Raw genomic sequence first — 20,241 nt, 5'->3', positions numbered from 1 at the left:
CGATGCATGTCTGTCACTGTAATCACGACAGTGCCAGGCCCAGGGGAAGGGCTTGATGCGTGTACATCACTGTGATCATGATAGTCTCAGGCCCAGGGGAAGAGCTTGACGCACGTACGTCACTGTGATCATGACAGTACCAGACCTGGAGGAAGGGCTTGATGTGTGTACATCACTGTGATCAGGATAGTCTCAGGCCCACAGGAAGTGCTCGATGCGTGTACATCACTGTGATCACGACAGTACCAGGCCCAGGGGAAGGGCTTGATGCGTGTACATCACTGTGATCATCACACACCCTTCCATCTTCAACACATCCCTGCCCAAGTAGGTTGCCTAGAGATTAAGTCTCAGACAATATTATCATCTTAAGTTTTAGCTCAATAAAATTGGAACTGCTCCTAAAGCATTTGAGTGAAAGGAGCAGAGGGCCCCATAGAACTGTCCTGTCTTCACAACCCTTCTCTCTTCTTCATTCCAAATTCTGATATGATACTGAGCTTCTCTTGACTTCTAGCCTTGCCCAAACTATAGGTCTGTCCCTTGCTTCTCAAAGTCTCCATTTTTTGCAACATAGCCTTTAACCCAAGGGATAGCAAAAAGGTCAGCCTCCCATGACGAGGGCCAATGCTCTCTTGGTAGAGTCCTTTCACCAACTTTGAGGCTTGCTCTAAACTGGCACCTTGTATACTTCTGGATAGGAAGAGACTGTCATTTGTCATTCAACAAATATTTGACAATCTACCATATACCAGGGATTGTCCTAGATGGTGGAACAGTTTGTTACGATGTGTTTTCAGGACTGAGACAAAATGATCCCAGTTCTGGAAAACTACAAAAGGCATCTGGCACAATCACCAGTAGCTGGAGGAGAGACATTGCAAATCTGTGTGCTTCTGGCTCTGGCCTCTGTAGATGTCTGTCAAAGGGCTGTAAGAACAACCTGCCCTACCTCCTTAAGCCTGGTCCCGAAGTTAGAGCTGAGCCTTCCCTCCAGAGTTAGGACCCTCTGAACAGCTAAAGGGCACCCCAACGATGTAATGAGCCTTCATTTTCTGTGGCTTTTTCTTCTCCATTGACTCCTACTTTTGCTAGCTCTCACTCAAGGGTGCCTGGAGCTTCCAGGCAACAGGTGAGGAGTACAGGAGAAATGAGTGAGGAGGTGGAAGGAGCTAGTATTTAATATGGCGACACAAAATCTGCACACCAGTCAATGCAATGGGGGTCCCATCTGAAGTTTACTGTTGGAAAGAATACCAATGACTGTAATCTTTCTGGTACTAGTGGCCTGCCAATAACCCAGCTGGAGGATGCCAAGAAAGGACTACCCAGCTGACTGGACCAAAGCAATCTTCCTTGACATCAGTTTTCATTCTGTTGAGACTGGGTCCCAAGCATGGTGGAGTCAGGAAGTGGTGGCCCTGGGTGCTGTCCCTTATAGGTACCTGGCCAGGATGGTAGTTGAGGAGCAGCCTGTACTATATAATTCTCTCAAGAATTTTCTATTCTAACCATCCTTTGCTTATATTTCCCTCCTCTCCCAAATGGGATCTGTGCATCCTTTTTTGGAGTAATTCCTGATGACATTTTCCAGTGTTAGCAAACAACCTTAGACTAAGCATGTGATAGGGTCCAGGCCAGGCTGCCCCAAGATGCACCACTCTGGCATGCGGATTATTTTGAGCTGAAGACAGTAAGGGCTTAGAAGACTCAGGAAGGATATTCAACCTTTCCCCTGTAACTGCCTAAAAGAAATTTAAAATAAAGGCCTGTCCCCAGGACAAGACTTCACCATAGACACCTTTGGGTTTCAGTAGACTGGGATGATCCTTGCTAAGCCCACTCTTATCAAAGTTCTATTTACCAAACATTTGCTTTTCCCTTTCCCTGTGGGTTGCCTTCCTCCCCTTTGAAGCCCCAAATCACTACCCGAAACGTCCTCCTTGTCTGTAGCTGAAGATAGTTAAATAAGCAGCCTTGGCCGGTTGGCTGAGTTACTCAGTGTCCCCTGAGTTTCTCCCATGTATACATGCTATTAGACTTTGATTTTCTCCTGCTAACCTGCCTTTTTAATTATTTGACCAGCATAAGAACTTTAAGAAAAAGGGCAGGGGAGGAATTCTCCCTCTTCTCGACATGTGTTTTCATTTTTATGTGTATCTAATCCCTTCAAATCCAATTTTTTCTTCTTTAAAGACAAAAACAACTCTGAGAACATGCAGCTTTTAAAAATATAGTTCTTTCTTTAGCCACATTCCTAAGGGTAAGTAGCAATATCTTCTCTCCAATTGGAGGGCAAAAGAGATCACTTGGCCCCAAATAAAATATCACCAGTTTGTATCTCCATTTAGCAAATCTCACTTAAAAACTGTAAACAGATGGTCAAATATCATGTCATTAATCTTCCAACTACGGTTATGACAAGTGTAGTCATTTCTATTTTGTCCCTGTAAAAAAAGGGACATGGACAGATTAACTGGTGTGTTCGCAGAACCCCCAAGGCCTGCATTCTGAAACTGAGAATCAGCTTGCCTGCCTCGTCCATCCTAGGCCGTGAGACAAGGGAGGCATTTCAAGATGCGACGGGAAGTGTGTGGAGGTATTGGAGTCATTCAACATTAATCCCTGCACTTCAAGCCTCAGGAGCTAATGGTGCATGTAAACTTAATTAGTATGTAGAGAACATCAATTTTCTCACAAAGGAAGAGGAAAATTCTCTAACATCCTGCACTCTTCAATTTGTTTCAGTTGCCTTCAGGGGTGGCTCTTGAGGTGGAGGGTTGAGTCTTGAACTTTCCATAGCCAAACCCTTAGGCAACCACTGCCATGGCCATTTCACATCTCCTAGGGTGGGAGTTTTCATTATTTTCTCTCCCCAAGTCCTGAGACTCCTAAACCTCTGCATTCAGTGTCACCCGTGCCTCCTAAATACCGTCACCCAGATAAAGAACAAATGGTCTTTCAAATAACATTTCCAAAAATAGTCATTATAAAGAATTGTGTCTATTGAATGCCTGGAAGTTTTTGCATGGCGTCAGATCCAAGGGTCAAATACGTGACTAGGTTCTGGGCTTCAGAACTTACATTCTAAAATAGATAACTCAAGTACTGAAAATGTACATGGTGGCTACGCACCTTTCATCGAACTTCACATATGTTTCAGTAGTCAGCGATCAAAAAGGAATAAGTATTTGGAAATATCAGAATAACTTAAGGCTTAGCAGAGCGAAATTCTAAGAGCTCAGATTATGGAGTCCGACCAAATGGGGTTTGCAGTCTGGATCTGTAATAATGGCCACCCAACTTCTTGAAGCTTCAGTTTCTTCATCTGTAAAATAGAAATAATAACAGGACATAGCTACAGGGTTGATGTGGGAATGAAGTGAGGTGATACACATAAGGTTCTTAACAGTGTCTGTTCTGAACAACTATTGGTCATTATTACCCCTGCTGGCTTATAAATTCCAAGAAGGCGGTGTTTATGTCATTATAATAATAGCTATTATTAAAATTATCTTGGAATGATTAAGTAAACCGCCCAAGGTCACTCACCTAGAAAGTGGCAGAGACAAGATCTGAACCCTGGCTGGCCGGCTCCGGAGCAAGCCCTCTCAGCCAGCACACTACCCCTGGAGTATTGAACACGGAGTAGGCGTTCAATCGATATCTGTTGAATGTTTGAATCCTTTTGGTCCAGGCAAACAAACTTATCACCAACACAAAAGCTGATTGGGGGAGAATTTTAAACAAGGCAAGAATTTTACAAAAGCTTTGAGAGAATTTGATTGATCTTTTTACATAACAGGACAAATTATCGATGATGGTGATTCCTCAGCATAAAGACTCAGCCCGGAGTTAAGCAGATCATATTTCTTCACCTCTTGGAAAACTTCATTGCCTGCAGAATTTTCCCCAATAACAAACTCAACTGTTTTCAAGGCCACCTGCCTAATCTCTCTCCACGCTCTCCTTAACAGACCAACTGAAATAAAACAACGGCCAAACTGCAACCGCTTTCAGGAGGAGGGTAAATTATTTCTCTTGCCCTCTGCATTATGCTGCGCTCAGACACTTTATGTACTGGATAGATAACTCATGGAGATGGGTGAGCTTCCTCTTGGTCTCTCTATTCTGGTTCTCCACTCTCCAAGTTCTCTTCCTTCCATCTCATTATTCAGGTGGCCCATATTCGGCTCTACAACGTGCATCCTGATTCCTCATTCAAAGTACTTGTTGTGCAGTTAGCCCTTGGTAATTAAGTACAAGAAGGAAAAAATTACTCATATTTCAATGAATTTATGATCTAAGTCATGGGCCAGCTCGAGCAATACCTTTGAACTAGCAACAATCTATGTGGAAAGGCAGTGTAACCGCGCGGTGGAGAGTGTGGACTCTGGAATCAGCCTGCCTGGGATTGAATCTGGAATCAATCAGTGTCTGTGATCTTGGGAAAATTGCTTCATCTTGAGTTCTCTCTGCCTCACTTTGTTCATCTGTAAAGTAATAATAACAACAGTGACTACGACACAATGTCACTGCAAGAATTAAATGCACTAAGGCATACAAGGGGCTTCACATGGTGTCTGACACATAATAAGCACTCAACAAATATTAGCTGTTAAATCTTGAGGCTCCTGTTGCCTAAGGCCTGTCACCATCCACTACATATGTACCATCTCCTGACTAAGATGACAAGCAGAGGTGGAGGCCTAGGGAATCCAGGTCAGGGAGCATGCATTTGTCCTGGGGTACACGGCATAGAAAGCACCCGGCAAGGGGTAAATTGCTTGGATGTGACGTGGGAGCCAAAGAGAACATTTTCACGTTCAATTTTATAAACGTGTACCATCTCCCATGAGATCATAAGCTCCTCATCTTTGGCTTGGATGATCTGATTAAATATAATTCTGAAAATAAAACTTTTAAGAGTCAGAACCAGGTTCAGTTGTAAGTGGCGGTGGTGGTCAGGAAGAGAGGTATATTTTTCTGATGTACCAGGAAGATCTCAAGGGATACTGGCTGGGATCTCAAGAGGATCTCAGGGCTAAAGATGAAATTTGTTATTGGCAGAGAGGTAATAGTGGAAGCTACAGGAGCAGATCCAAGTACCCAGATAGATGGAGCATAATAAAGCCAAAGGGAGGAGAGAAATGGGGCATGGTGGCTCGCGTCAAATGCTACAGAGGAACGAAGCTGGATATTGGAAAAGGCCACTAGATTTGGGATGCCACTGCTGAGTTTTATTATTTCACAGAGTAGCTTTAAGTAAAGTTATATTTTAAGGAGTTAAAGAGTGTGCAGGTTGTGAAAAGTTGAAACTGTCAGTTTTTAGTAAAAGATGCCACAGGGTAAAAGGAAGAAGCCAATTTGACATGTCTGAAGACTGTAAATGCCCAAACACACATTTTGGGGAGGGAAGCAGGGACAGAAACCCTATCTTATTTCCATATCCCCAGCCCCTGGCCTACAGACAGCCTTAATAAATGCTTACTGCATGTGGGGGTCTTAAATTTAATCTACACTTAATCTGCTAAATGTAAAATATACCTAGCATGTAACAATTTTTATTACAATGGTAATTGATCCACTCTATCCGGGACCATTCCTTAGAAATAAGCATCTACATGTCTTTGGGAAGGGGCTGAGGAGGTAAGGAGACACCTGCAATGGGACCTGCTCTGAAAACCCAGACTCTAACTTGCGGCAGCCACCAGCCTGGACGCGCTGAACAACCACTTATGTGGAGTAAATGACCAACGGCACGCAGCTGTCTCCAAAGCATTAACTGATATTTTTCTTTTCAGTTAATGAAGAACTGTTCCAGATGCCTCGTCGCCAACCCAATCGCAAGGCTGGCTCGTCCCCGTACCGGAGAATGAAACGAACGTGACTGCTGGGGACTGATCAACGGCGGAAAGCACAGGGAATCTCTACTGGTCAGACAGCAATGGTCAACGGCTTTGCTAACACAGCGGGTGAAACCAGAACCACAGAAAAATAGAACACTAAGATGCTCGTGCTGAACCGCGTTGAAAAGTGGCAGCTATTATCCCAGAGGACTTCTTGAGACTCAGCTCAAACAGCAGTTCTTCAGAGAACACCAAGAATATAAGATTCTCTTGGATGTGCTCTATGGACTGGACACATTTAACTTTTTAACTTTCATAGGTCTTCTCTAAAAGGTGTATTTCTGAAATAAAATTCTTAAACGTCATTATTACATAATCCCATGGAAGCCCACATTATTCTGATTTGAGAAGTGAAGAAACTCTAGTAGAGATCAAATGGACAGCAAAGAGGAAAGCCCCGAGAGCTCCGTGGACCCCTCTGTGAGTCTCCCCACTTCCTCCTCCTGCAGCTTGGCAAGTCTTAATGACTCCTTTTCGGGCATCTTTTCTGGCCCCGAGTTTGCTTCTCTCCTTTTCCCAGTTGCTTCCGCAGACCACATCATCGTGACAACCTACAATACCAGCAGAATCTCTTGATACTTGGGATGGATCCCCGTGAATGTAGCTTTCAGCACGACGTGACTTAGAAATACCGGCAACGTGGTGCTGGGAAGAGGAGAGAACAGAATGTTTGTTCATGTAACTCATATGGAGAATAATTCAAGCCTTTGCCTCTAAAGCCAAAACATCAGGGAGCTATTTCTAAAAACGGAAATAAGTCAACATTTCTCTAGTAGAATTCTTCTCTCAGTGGGATCTCCGAAGAGCCGACATAGACAACTGAAAAGAAACATTTAATCCAAAGTGGTAGTTAAAATAGACTGTGATTACTATCGTGTTCTCCAGTTTCCTAGTTAACGTTAACAAAGGATGCTTAACATGTCCTAAGCAGAAGTCTGGTTATATTCCAATCTTTACTATGAATCTAACAGGCTCTTAGACTGATTAACTTTATCAAACCTAACGAATTTGGTCATCTCTGTAAGAAATTGCACCAATTTCTGTAGCAACAATCATACTAAAGATCACGTGGATGACCAAACGCAAGAACGCACCACCAGTGCTGAATATTTTCTGCCTCTCCCCACCCCCACCCAACTCTAAAATTCTTCTTATGCATCCACTAAGTTATTAGTCTCCGTTGGCACTTCTTGCATGATACAAAACTCACTGTTCAACTGAAGACACTCATTTCTGAGTTTTGTTGCATTTGATTACAGTGGAAACGTCTGCTGGGGCTTTCAGACTGAGGTAATTTAGAATAAGTGTTCACGCCATATGCAAGGAATAACAATATTCTCTCGGTTCTGGGAGGGATCTCTTTTTAGCCCTTGGTGGAAACCAGCTTATGTAAAAATGCTTTCTTAACAGAAGGCGTGAAAGGTTGCATCGCATTCCCAGCTGCCAGCCAAGTCTGTGGTTCGGCCACGAGCATTTGCTCCGCCTTCTGGAATCGGGCACTTCTGAAGCCTCACATTTGGCTCTCATGGATGCCACTGCACCCTCTGCCTGACCAGGGAAAATGCTCCTCAGCTACTCTGGTAACAGAGCAGCTTTAACGTAAAATGCTTTCAGCGATAAGCAGAACCAAGTAGTTTAAAGCAAGACCCATTTCTTTCATTGCTGTTGAATAAGATGAATAAGGAATTTCCAGTGAAAACCTGAGTAGATTCATGAATGTTTTTTATACATAGAGAGAAACAAACATGTTAGTGTTCCCATGGAGACAAGTCCCAAGGGTTTCACTGTAACCTGTCTGAAGGCACCGCTCCTCCATTCGACGCCTCCTTCCAGAGCAAGCCCATGAGCTGTGGTCACGTCTCTGCTCTTCGTGTGCTCACAGTGCAGTTTAAGATCTCACTCCAGCTTGGACTGCTCGGCGCTTCTTCACCGCTGCTGCCCCCTAGACCAGGCCCGCGGCCTCCTTACTTTACCCTATATCCGGTTCCATCCTGTGCTCCAGAGCCTTTCACCACATGCCAAAAAGGCTCTCACAACACTCAATGGTCTCACTTCAACAGTTCCTCATCTTATTTCTAATGTTCTAGTATCTCAGAGAATTCCAAATTCTCTTTCCCCAACAGGAGACGTTTAATCAAATATTTCATTGGGAGCTTTAAGTTCTGTTGTCATTTATTCAATGCAAATTTACCAAAGAATTTTTTTTTTTACAGAGCTAACCTAAGGCTGTTAGTATGATCTTTCCAGCTCTCTTGTTGACAGGGTTGGTAATTTGGAAATCTGCAGTTGGGAAACTGCAAGGCCATGACCGTCCCTTCACATCCTGAACCTATATGAGTTGATAAAACAGAAAATTGAGCAAGGAAGGGCACACATGTTCTCTGAAACATTATTCGCAACCCTTAGAAAAAACATATTAAAAAAATTACTTATAACTCATCTGACTGGGTAATACAGCCTCCAGTATTTTCTAGATATAATTTGGTAGCAACCTGAAAATCAAGACCAGATTAACACTCCCATACACCAAAACAGTTTTTCCTAAAAATCTTAAAGTTCTTTAGCAAAACTGTCTCAGAAATCAGAATTCATAACTGTTAAGCACATTTAGGAAATCAATTTCTGATTTTTTAGAAAAAGTTTTCAGAGCCAATGTTCTTGAGATTCTTGCTTTCTGACTTTATACTCAGTGTGCTAATCAAAAGAGACCTCTGAGTTTATCAGAATTTATGCAATGGTATTTACCCTGTCAGATGAGTGTTAAACAGAACATAACAGAAAAGAGAGATTCCAAAAGCTGTATTTATAATTACCACCAAACAATTGGGAATTTTAAAATATTCTTTCCACTTTTGTCAATTTTTCAAATCCATATTCCCAAACTCAGATTATTAAAAGCAGAGGTTTTCAACCTTTATTTCAGTAATGAAGGCTTTTGAGAATTTGATGAAAGCCAGCAACCACCTTTCGCCTCTAGGAAAAATGCATATACCCATGATTTTGCATATATTGGGGAAAAGCCTAGCCCCTCGAAATCTATCCAGGAGTCGGTGGTTAGGAAGCCTGCAGCCAGTCTTAAGAAAGGATTTGTGCGGCCTCTTGCACCAGTTGCCTTAGCTGCCTCCACGCGGGAGGACGAGTGGACCGTAAGTGGTTCCTGACATTGGAAGGCTCACAGGAAAGTCAGTTCCACACATCTCCCAAAGCAAAACTTTCCCAGCAGGCTTCCCAACAGTACAGAATTCTATTATGGAAAGCCCTCACGAGAACACGGCTCAGACCAGCAACGTCTCCCATAAATTTGCCCTTGGTGGGTTAACTCACGCATGAAGCTGTTATTACTCACGATTACCATTATTGTACCGAGAGTTCCACTAGGTATTTTACACATTTTTATTTCATCTAACCACCAGAATACCCCTCCCTTGGGATGTATTATTACCTTCACTTCCGATGGTTAAGTGCCTTTGTTAAAGTCACACGGTTCAGTTACTAGGCGTAGGGGATTCAAACGCCTATCTGTAGGCTACTGAAGCCAGTTTTTGAACTAAAATATCATTTTATACAACTTGAAGGTGCTATAAATCTACTCTAGACTCATACCTATACATAGGGTCAGTGTTTTCGACCCTGAGGCCAAGAGTCAGGATGACTGACACCTACGATGTGCCCGCTGGCCATGCTCTCTTCTGGGCCAAGTCTCTACCGTGGCCTGATCCCAGCAAATAAATATGTGAGCAGGTGCACGCAAGGATCAGGGCAAGTCCATGGTGACTTCGGTGAAAATCATCATCAAGTATGTGCCCTACTGCTGCTGTCTCAGCAGTGACAGTCGCACGGCCTAGTCTAGTGCAAGCGTGTAACACTTGTGGAAACGGACCAGAGTACCACTCAGTGAAGAAGGATGTATTCTCTCACAAGAAAGGGAGAAAGAACTTTTTCTTTCTCAAATTATGGGGATTTATGGGTTTTTTTAGCCTTTTATTATAGAGTAGTTTAACAGAATGACAAAATAAACTTTCATTTACCATCACCCAGCTTCAGCAATTATCAACTCAATGACGGATCTCCTTTCATCTAACCCACGACTCACTCCTCTCTAGCCTCGTATTATTTTGAATCCTCAGACAGTTATATGACAGTCTCAGACATCAGACAACCTTATCCATAAACAAGGGAAACAATACTTACTGAAGCCCATGCTGGGCAGCAGTTACGGCTATAGGTTCCCCACTGCCTGAGTTCTGGCGACCATTAGTCCACGAGCTATGGCCTATGCTGTGAGTTCAGTTACAGCGTATCGTACAGGAAAGCAGAAGTGACTCACAACAGTGAGATAGCAACAACCCACCAACTCCACACATTTTAAAAATAACTTTATTTTTTGTCCTGCCGTGGCCTTTGGAAAACGCATTGCTGTTTCCTGTGTTCCACACAAGATTGCTGTAGGGCTTATGTGAAATAATAGCCATAAAAACTCCATGCAACTAAAAGGCATTACTGCATATCACCCCCAAATTATATTGCTTTTGACTTAAGATCCACAGCACCTGGAGGTCTCGCCTCAGTGACCCTGCTGACCCTACTTTCTTATTCTGTCATTTGGGGGTTTGAAAGCTCAGTTTAGAGATTGAAATTATAACACCCTGAGAAATATTTTTGCAAGAGATACAAGATATTAGAAATGACAGCCTTGCTACCGTAGTGACACATGACGTTAATTATAAACAGTGTTCCCAGCTGCTCTAGGAACTAAGCCCTAAGGATGCACCAGCCGTCTCTGGGACCCCGAGCCCTGTCCTTGCTGCCTCAGCTGAATGGAACTGAGCCCCAACCAAACACGCAGGTCCTAGTCCCCCGGAGCTGCCCCAGACACACTGACTTGCTGTCGCTGCAACTACCATTCGAAGTATGGAAGGATGTGGTTCTCAAAAGACCCCAGCAAGATCAACCTCTGATTTAAATATGAGTGTGATACATGCCAGCTTCCTGATGAAAACATATTTACAGAATCACATCTGGTTCCGTAATCCCTCTACAGCTTGCTGTGCTGAGATAGGCCTCTCCAGAGAGTTGTTTTTGTAATAATTCTAGAGAAAGTGAGAAAGACCTTTCACAAGGTAAGAGAGAATTCAGTGGGAACAGTCCCCAAAGAAGACACTTATGCAAATCCTATTTAACACGCTCACTTTAAATGACTGAGGAAAGAAATTCTACACAACGTTTTAAAGGGAATATACCCTGTTGGTCATTTGTGAATAACGTTTTCAATGCTTAAAAGAAAAATTCAGCACTTAATCTGACGTGTCTCTGCGAAAGCTTCGCATGAACCACCTGGATGAGCCAGGGACGCAGCCCTGCACAGAGCCCGCGGTGCCTGACGCAGGGAGGCCCCGGGACAGGAAGGCAGAACGCGAAGCAGAGGGGCAGGATTCATATGCTACAGCTGCAGGGTTTCCGCAAACAAAAACACACAAGGAAAACAACCAAACTAGCCCTCGGAGAATCTGTCAAAGCTGCGGTGGACTGTGTAACCAGGCAGAAGGAAGCTGGCCTTCTAGCCATCAGATTCGCCTACTTTCAACATGGCTTCAGCCCCGTGAAATCAATGATGCTGCCAGCAGCACCAAATTATAAAAGATCTGAATACCAGGTTTAAAAAATGCTACATTCCACAAAATATATAGCCTTCTGACTGAAAATATCACTCGAGTTCTTTAAATCCTTATAAAAAGAGACGTGACAAGTTTAGAGAATAAACAAACTTTATTTTATAACAGTATTACAGAAAGCAAAATACCATTTAATACAACTTGAAGCTGCTATAAATCTAATCTGGATCATCACTATACATAAGGTCAAAGCAGAGGAAAAAATGTTCAATACAGTTAATAAGTCCTATCAGGTCTCTGGTGTCAGCTTTAAACGGTACAGCTTTCTCACAACCATCAAAAACCACCACCGCCCCCCAGTGTCCTCATGCCTCGGGAATCATCAAACTGTCTGAAAGAGACGGACTGCGCAACGACAGAGGTCAGCTCTACACGGAGACAGGAGGTTTAATACAAGCAAGTGTTCTACACGAGCGTTCACTGCTGGGAAGTCTTGAAATTTGGACATGTTAAGAAAGAAAGCACTAAGGTTTTAAGCTGCCTGAACGTTTTAGTAGAAGGGAAGAAACCATCCTCTCGCCTCCTCCCGCCTGTTCTGGAATGCTGCAAAGAGCCCGCGTTGGAGGAGCTTTGGCACTGTGGTGCGGCACGGCCTCCAACACAGCGCGCGCTCGGCGAACTTCCCTAATCCTCCAGCCTGCGGCTTCTCTGACTTTCTACTAGAAGCACAAAGTCACAGGACTGGAGAGTCAAAAGGGTTCAGTATAAAAAATATCCCCAAGGAAATTCTCAAACATTAGGAAATTTTCAAGATGTGAGAAACGCTTTTAATCTGTGCTAATATTTTCTCATACGGTATATTTACTGCCATCTGAAAACTGTAAATATCTGCTGTGAGAATTCAACGGGGAGAATCCGGAAGAAGGAAAGTATCGGGATTAGTCGCAGAGTTTCCTTTCCGCACAACAGCACCTGTTCGAGTGAACGGCACCTCACCAGCCTGCGCTGGCTTTGTTCACTGTCATTGATCAAAGTGAGTCATAAAAAGCAGGTAGTTGTACACAAAGTAAACAGAAACCAAACACAAAACTCCCTAATTTAAAAAAAAAGAAAAAGAAAGAACCAAGAATATTTAGAAGTGGTTATAAAATAAAATAATGTATTAAAATGCGAGGGAACAGTATAGACCAGAGCTGTTAAGGTAAGGTTTGGTGTTGGCATTTTAATTCTTCAGGCTCTGGTCATCGTTACCAGTCGTAGTATAAATTCGCTGGAGTAGTGGTGTGGCATTAAGACTTGGAATGATCAAAATTCTTCAGGTTCACAAAGTTGACTGTTGTTTAAAAAATGAATTTCTAGGAGAAAAAAAAGAGACAAGGCTTAAATATTTCAAAGACAGAGGTTTGAAAAAAAATGTAAGTCACGTTCAAATTCCAAATCAAGTAATTAACAGTTAGCATCTGCCTAGTTCTACATTAAATAAGATGTTGACCAGAAGACACACATAAGAGCCTGTCCTACCCTTGAGGGCCTTGAAATATCCAGAGAACTGACAAGCACGCTAGAAACAACTGGCAAATAAAAACACACCAAAAAAGAGTTAAATATAAAACAGACGTAATTCCTACAGTAAAAATCTAAAAAAGAGAAAGCAATGTAGGTTTTAAGCCAGATTCAAGGAAGGAGGAAAAGCAAAGTCAATTCTGACTTCACTGAAATGAGCAGAAAGGGGGTTTCAGGTAGGAGGACAGAATAAGGGGAGAGGCATGGAAGTGAGGAAGAGCGTGATATCAAGATGGGGATGGATGTGGGGAGGGGGGCAGGAATGGCCGAGAGGACCAGGACAGTAAAGACACAGACAATGTTACTAAAGCTAAGGAAGGGTGCGGTGAGTAATGGGGGTAAGGTGAAAAATATCAGGTCTACTCTTTAATACCAGACTAGGAAGTATGAACTTAATCTAACAGCCAAAAACGAGAATGAATTTGGAAGGAGCATTCAGACAAAAAGACCGACTGTCAGTCTACTGCAATGATCCAGAGCAGAGTGTGGAGAGAGCCGGAGCGGTGAGTTGACATAGGGCATGACAAGCCCAGGAGAGGAGGCTGGATCTCATTCTCCTTTGGTTTTGAGGAAGGTTTGACACAGCCTGATTCACGTTTTGAAAACATAGCTGCAGCCTCAGCGTGATGGACAGGCTAGAGGAGGACAGGAGTGACAGGAATCCCTCAGGGGTCACTGCAGCCGCCAGACTGCATGGGGAAGATGACAAAGGTCAGGCATGACCGCTGACGGAGAGCACTTGACTGGAGTGGATGCTACAGAAACGGGAGGGGAGAGAGGATTCTGAGAGGCACCACTGAGGGAGAAAAAGTAAAGGATGGGGATGAAGAAGGAAATATCAGAGAGACTATGAGGTTTGGCCTCTGGGACCTCTAAAACTGAGAAAGAAAGAGAGGCTTAGAGCTGGGTGAGGTCTTAGGACTGGGAGGCAGATTTGAAATCGCCCTCAGCTCGAAGGGGTAAGTGAAACCAACAGATGGAGCTTGTCTCGTGTAAGTATAAGGAAAAAGGAAAGACATGAGTCTTAGGGAAGCCCACAGTCGAAGATAAGGAGGTGAGAGAGAGGACTAAGAAAGGGGTGGACAGGGAAGCAGACAACAAACAAGGACGGTGAACTGTCCCTGAAAGAGAAAAGGGTTTGAAGAAGCCCACTGTTTCACTCTCTGCTTCACCTCAGCTGGAAGTTTTGGCAGATGGCAGGTGATTACGGAGGACAGTGGAAAGCGGTAATTAATGTCCTTTGTAAGAGGACATTACCGGCCCCAAAGTCAATTAGGATGCACACACTTTTGGTCAGATAAAATGAAGACTTGCTTTGACGGAAAAAAACTCCCCACCATTTAGATTTATCACAGATATTATTACAGCCTCTTGATTATTCAGGAGAGACTGATTAATCAAATCATTGTTTCCTCTGTCTGCTTCAGGCTATTTTGTTACTCATTAGTACTTCTGCTTGATTCCAGGCAGGGAAAAAAAATCAATGAAGGAAACACAAAGTGGTCTTTTTTTAGGTTAGTATTTGTGAAAAGAAATGTAAGGGACGGTGACAGGGAACGGGTAAACCAGCAATCAAACTGGATGTGGATTATCTGTGACCTTCAGTCACGTTGTCTACCCCTCTTCTTTGAGAGCTGGTGGCTCTGTTTGCTCTGCTTCGTGAATATGTACTGTCTGTGGCACACAGCAGCCGCTCTGACTAGCTTGTGTTCTAGAAAAGGCACCCCTGACGTTTCCAGTGCCTGGAAACCTACAAAAAGAGCGAGGTCTAGGATTCTATTGTGCATTTCACTGAATTGTTTTTGCTCAAAATAAAAATATCAATTTGTAAAAGAAAGTTCAAATTAAACTTGCTTCAAAATCATCAGTAGACAAACAGGAATCTAGAAGTATGTAGGAACTGAATGATTTCAAAGAGCTTCAACGTTTACTGAAATACATGTAGAGAAAAAAACATAGTTACCCATATAAACTCAAATATCATTCACTTTCATTTATTTGCAATCAAACCACTAGAAAGCAAAATAAACCAACTTTTCTTCTGCTAATAAGTATTTCAAATGACAACCTTAATGTGCTCTCAGGATTCCAAACAGCTTTCAGAATCAGAGAAAATTACATCTATTGTAACTTTAATGTTAAATGCATTTATTTTCTCGTGCCTTAAAGAGCAGTAAATCAAGCCTAGCTCTGAGTTAATTAGATATTCAGTGTTTCAGAACACCCCAGTTCCTTATTGTTCTGGATGAATAGGGAGTAACTTACTGTGTAAAGTTTTTTATTGACACATCTACCTATCTTTTTTTGGCTGCTTCCTGTACTTGAACACATATAGAAATGTATTCCCAAATCGTAAACATCTAGCTTCCGAGCTGGGAGAGAGAAAAGATAAGGATGGAATCAGCAATGCCTTTGGTACTTATGGATCAGATATTTTAAATTTTCCTGTCCTTGTGGCATTATCTGTGGATCAAAAAAACAACAATATTTGGCCACTTTTAACAGACTATGTTTTGGGTCTCAAAGATTTCTCACATATCCCAAGCAAACCGAAAACTAGGCACTGGTTCTTCATGTAAGAGCTGTAAAGTTTCAAGAACTCTTTTATTTTTATTCAGGTAACACTGGTTTATAACATTATATAAATTTCAGCTGTACATCATTATATTTCGATTTCCATGTAGACTACATCATGTTCACCAACCAAAGTCTAATTACCATCTGTCACATGTGCCCTTTTGCCCTCCCACAATCCCCCTTCCCTTCTGGTAACCACCTATCTAATCCCTATGTCTATGTGTTTGTTAATTGTTGTTGTCAGAAACGGCAAGATTTCGTCTTTTTTTATGGCTGAGTAGTATTCCATTGTGTATATATACCACATCCTCTCCATCCATCCATGGACACTTAGCTTGTTTCCAAGTCTCGGCTGCTGTGAATAATGCTGCAATGAACACAGGGGTTCAAATATCTTTTCAAATTGGTGTTTTCATTCTCTTTGGATAAATACCCAAAAGTGGAAGAGCTGGATTGTATGGTAATTCTATTCTTAATTTCTTGAGGAATCTCCATACTCTTCCATAATATCTGCAACTCTTTCTTTTAAGCTTGAATTCTACCTCATATTCACAGAAGTCTGGACATCTTTGTCAATACAAATTGGCAGGTATTAATTATTGGCATTAATTCAACTTGTCTTCATTTTTGACAATGTCCCAATGTTCTCCTTGAGTTTGGATAAGGTCATAGCTGTGAAGAATATGGATTATATTTTCTGTATTAAAACTGTAAACAAAAACCTAAACCACTGTTTCCATGCTTGTTTTCCAGGCCTAGACTATACAGTGTTAGTGAACATTTCTAACTGCTTTGGTCACATTTCACGGCCGGTGTCCCCCTCTTTTGGCTAATGTGAGAATAGGTCAGTGTTTCATCTAATCACAGGTATAATTCTACACCAAATAAATTCTTGAAGGATACGTATTGGTTGCCTACTCTGCCTTAATTCCAGAGGGTTCAGAGCATTCTTAAACTTATCTTTCTCAGTGTGCCCACTGAGCAGTGGGAAATCAGGTTCAGGCAATGAAGTTTTAGGACCTCATCTGAAAAGCACAATCTCAGTTTCCCGAGACAAGAGCTCACATAATGGGTCTCAATCTTGCGTGTGCTCCACTCCAGAAATTGATTCAGTAAATTACAAAGGTGCACTTTTGAAAAAGCATTTGGCACAAACCACTAGCAATACTGCCTTTAAGCGGTAAAGTACTTATCCAGGGAGAGTCTCGATAAAAATACAAAAATGTAATTTTTATCCAAAATAATTAAAATAATGCAAGAAAACATAACATTTCTTCAGATTAAGGAAGATTCAATTACCAAAGGGCAGCAGTCTAACAAGAGATTTTGAAAATATGAGTAAAATGTTTATGTAAGACACAACACAACTATTTCCTAAATAAAAAGAAGGTTCATGTACTTGAGTGTAAAGTTCAGATTTAAATACAATAGTTTATGGATTTCAGTTCATTTTCATTTTATTCTTCCTTGGTTCTCAATTACATAGTTGATTTTAATTTTTAAACAGACTTTCCACTGCAAGAATATAAGAACCCTAGAGCCAAAAATGCAAGTACGATAAATTTCTGTTTGGTTAACCCAGGAAATAGTCTATTTTTACATTGTTTATATGACAGCTGTAATTCAGACCCATCAGTTCTCAAAGTGTGGTCTGCAGCCTGTGGGGTCACCGAGACTCTTTCAGGGGTCATTAAGTCAAAGCTATTTCATAATCATACTAAGACACTATCTGCCCTTTTCAGGGTGGTGACATTTCACTGATGTTGCAACAACAACCCTGAGCGAACCTGTTGGCACCTCAGCACAGGTCAGGGCAGTGGCACCAAACTGTACCAGAAGTCACTGTATTCTTTACACCAGGACCTTGCAGCAAAATAAAAAGAACGCCAGTTTCACTTAAGGATGTCCTTGATGAGACAAGAAATTACTAATTGTCTTACATCTCAACCCTTGAGTACATGTCTTTTTACTACTCTGTGCGATGAAATGGGAAGTACACATTCAACACTCCCGCCACGCACCCAAGTACAAAAGATGTCTCGGGGAAAGGCATTTGTAGGGTGCTGGAATGGTGGGTTGAAAAAGCGCTTTTTCTATAAAATATCTCTATTACTTGAGAGAATTACTGACAAACCAAGTTATTCAATCTGGATATTCGGCAGGCATTTTCTTGAAAATAAGGTGGGCCTGTCACTTCAAGGAGAACAATTGAGAGTACTTGGTACCAACGATAAAATTCAAGCTTTCAGGTGAAAATCAGAATTTTGGAAAACTGTATTTTGGCCACCATGAGCTTGACAGCTTCCCAGGATTTAAAGACTCTGCTGATGAGATCAGTAGCCACTATTGATCTTTCTACTGTCACCATCATTTTGCCTTTTCCAGGATGTCATATGGTTGGAACCATACAATATATGTAGCCTTTTCATACAGGCTTCTTTCACCAAGTGATTATTTTTAACTTAATATTTTAAAAACTACTTTATTTATAATGTGGTAAATTTCAATAGATATAATTCACATAAACATAAGCTCTTTGGGCTCTTCAATAATTGTTAGGAGTGTGACGTGGTCCTGAGAGCACTGTGCTTGAGGACAGCTTCCATCAGCTCTGCGACCCCTGACCTGTTGGGGTGTCCTCCTCTCACAGATCTTTATTTGTGTGTCTCCAGAATACAGAGGGGAAAAAATTAAATCCAGTGTTTTTTCCTCTTTTGTCAAATGAAACTCAGCACCTGTTCTGCAAATAATTCAGCAAAATGGTCCTGCTTCTCCTGGTCCCTCTGAACGGGCGAACGCTGTGTGAGGCCACTTTCTTCCTGCGAGGCTCACAACAGGGCGCTGGGAGACCCACGTGCCGGGACGAGGCGGGCCCTGCTGGGTCTCTATCTCCTCTGAATGCCAGCGTGCTCAACAACAGACGCTAACACAATTGCACCGCAAAGACAAAGTTCATGGCAAAGTTTGCCAGAATCCCAAGTCAAGTAGGTGAAGTAATTTTGCTTTTAGAAGAGTCAGTTTTGAGATGTTTACCCCAAAGTTTCATTTAAAAAAACAAAAACAAACAACAGCATCTCTTTGCCTTTCACAGCTGCAGTTGCTTCCCCTCCACAGAGGTTTTGGGAAGAGCATCTCCCTTGCTTCCATCTGCTTTGACGCCAGCTACACCCCTTTACCTTCAGGGACAGCACGAGCTGTCAGTGCTCTCATTGGGCCAACTAAATGGGTTTTCTTTAAAGCTAACAGCAATCTTTCTGTTAGAATCTGCGTGCTTGACACATTCAAGTCACTCTCTTAAAGAATTACTACTAGGCAGAAGTTTCAGAATAGCCTGTCAAATGAAAAGATCATCAGTTTTACCTCATTTTTAAACATGATTATTTTATGAAATCTGGTTTTACTTGTTCACTTAGCTTTATGTTAAAGCTAAGTGCAAACTTTAGCTGCAAGCTTAAAGATATTCTGTACAAAATAAATTTTCCTAAAATGAATCATGTTTCCAGTCCACTGGTGGAAGGTCTGCTATTTGAAAGACTCCCAAGATGAATCCTGCAAAGCAATATGTAGTGTGGACTGAGACTGAATGAGGGTCGATCTGGCTCTGTCCCTCACTGACTGTGTGACCTTCTCCAGGCCGCTGTGTCCTCGTCTACATCATGGTGACCATAAGAACGAATTGAGATGACAAGTGTAAAGTTCTCAGACAAAGCCGGGCACAGAGCAGGCACTCAGTAAAGGTAAGCTAATACTATTTTTATAGATTTTCATATACGATATTTCACTCTTAGTTTTGCTCCAAATTAAATTCAGTTCTACTCTTATAGAGATGTCCAGTTCAGTTTCTCCATTAATAACTGCCTGAGCCAGTGTAATGGTTTCCTTACAGGGTACCTCATCTAATCTAGCATGCCCTCAGTCAATCCTGCACACTACTGGTGAGACAGTGCCGAAAATGCCCTTCCCACACTCAAATACCCTGTGAAGACGACCTACAAAGTCTAAACTAAGGTACTGAGATGGACTGCAAGATGCTCTGCAATTTGCCTTTGACAAGTCTTCCCAGCTCTCCGGGAACTCAACACGGCCACAAAGTAGGACGCGCTGTTCCTGATATCCATCCCACGGTCTGCCTCCATGCTCTTTCCTCTCTGCCCATCTCCACGTGTTCAAATCCTCACCAGTGCTCTGCTCAGAGGAGCTTTCCTGCCTCCTTATGGGGAAGTCTTCCCTGTCCTGCCAATCAGAAACAGTTTCTTCTGTCATCGTTCATAGCCCTTTATCTGGGCGTCTCTTAAAACACACTATTTTTTACCCTATATGTTATTTGTAGACATGTTCTATGCCTTTATCTCTTTCTCACAACTATCATAGTCCCTTGAACATGGTATGTTCACAATATACATGAATGAATCCACGAATCAAAGTATTGGGGACAAACCCACAAGACGAGTCTCAAGAGCAGGGGCCTGGGAAGGGAAAACCACCAGAACCGCACTGCGTCTCCAGGAGGGAGCACTCCCGCCCTCTTCATCATCGCTTTCAACACCAGAACACACCGCGTCTCCAGGAGGGAGCACTCC

At 42.3% G+C, this 20,241-nt stretch overlaps 2 protein-coding genes across 14 annotated transcripts in view; one reads left to right on the top strand and one right to left on the bottom strand.

The window, feature by feature from the left end:
• SMLR1 (small leucine rich protein 1) overlaps nt 1–6,187 on the top strand; it is a 29,881-nt gene extending 23,694 nt beyond the window's left edge. The window contains 1 exon segment of the mRNA XM_046675084.1: nt 5,805–6,187. Within this exon segment, the coding sequence (XP_046531040.1) occupies nt 5,805–5,890 (86 nt within the window). The 3' untranslated portion in view covers nt 5,891–6,187.
• A 5,469-nt stretch (nt 6,188–11,656) lies between these two features.
• Nucleotides 11,657–20,241, bottom strand: part of EPB41L2 (erythrocyte membrane protein band 4.1 like 2) — a 203,543-nt gene continuing 194,958 nt past the window's right edge. For all 13 annotated transcript variants that reach the window (XM_046677718.1, XM_046677728.1, XM_046677726.1 and 10 more), the window contains one exon: nt 11,657–12,876. The gene's annotated coding sequence lies outside the window, so the exon portion shown is untranslated. The remainder of the gene's footprint in view (nt 12,877–20,241) is intronic.

The sequence above is a fragment of the Equus quagga genome, chromosome 11, assembly GCF_021613505.1.
Source record: "Equus quagga isolate Etosha38 chromosome 11, UCLA_HA_Equagga_1.0, whole genome shotgun sequence".
In the NCBI taxonomy this organism is placed as follows: domain Eukaryota; kingdom Metazoa; phylum Chordata; class Mammalia; order Perissodactyla; family Equidae; genus Equus; species Equus quagga.
Note: the sequence above shows the minus strand (reverse complement) of the source record. Positions and strands in the feature narration are given on the sequence as shown.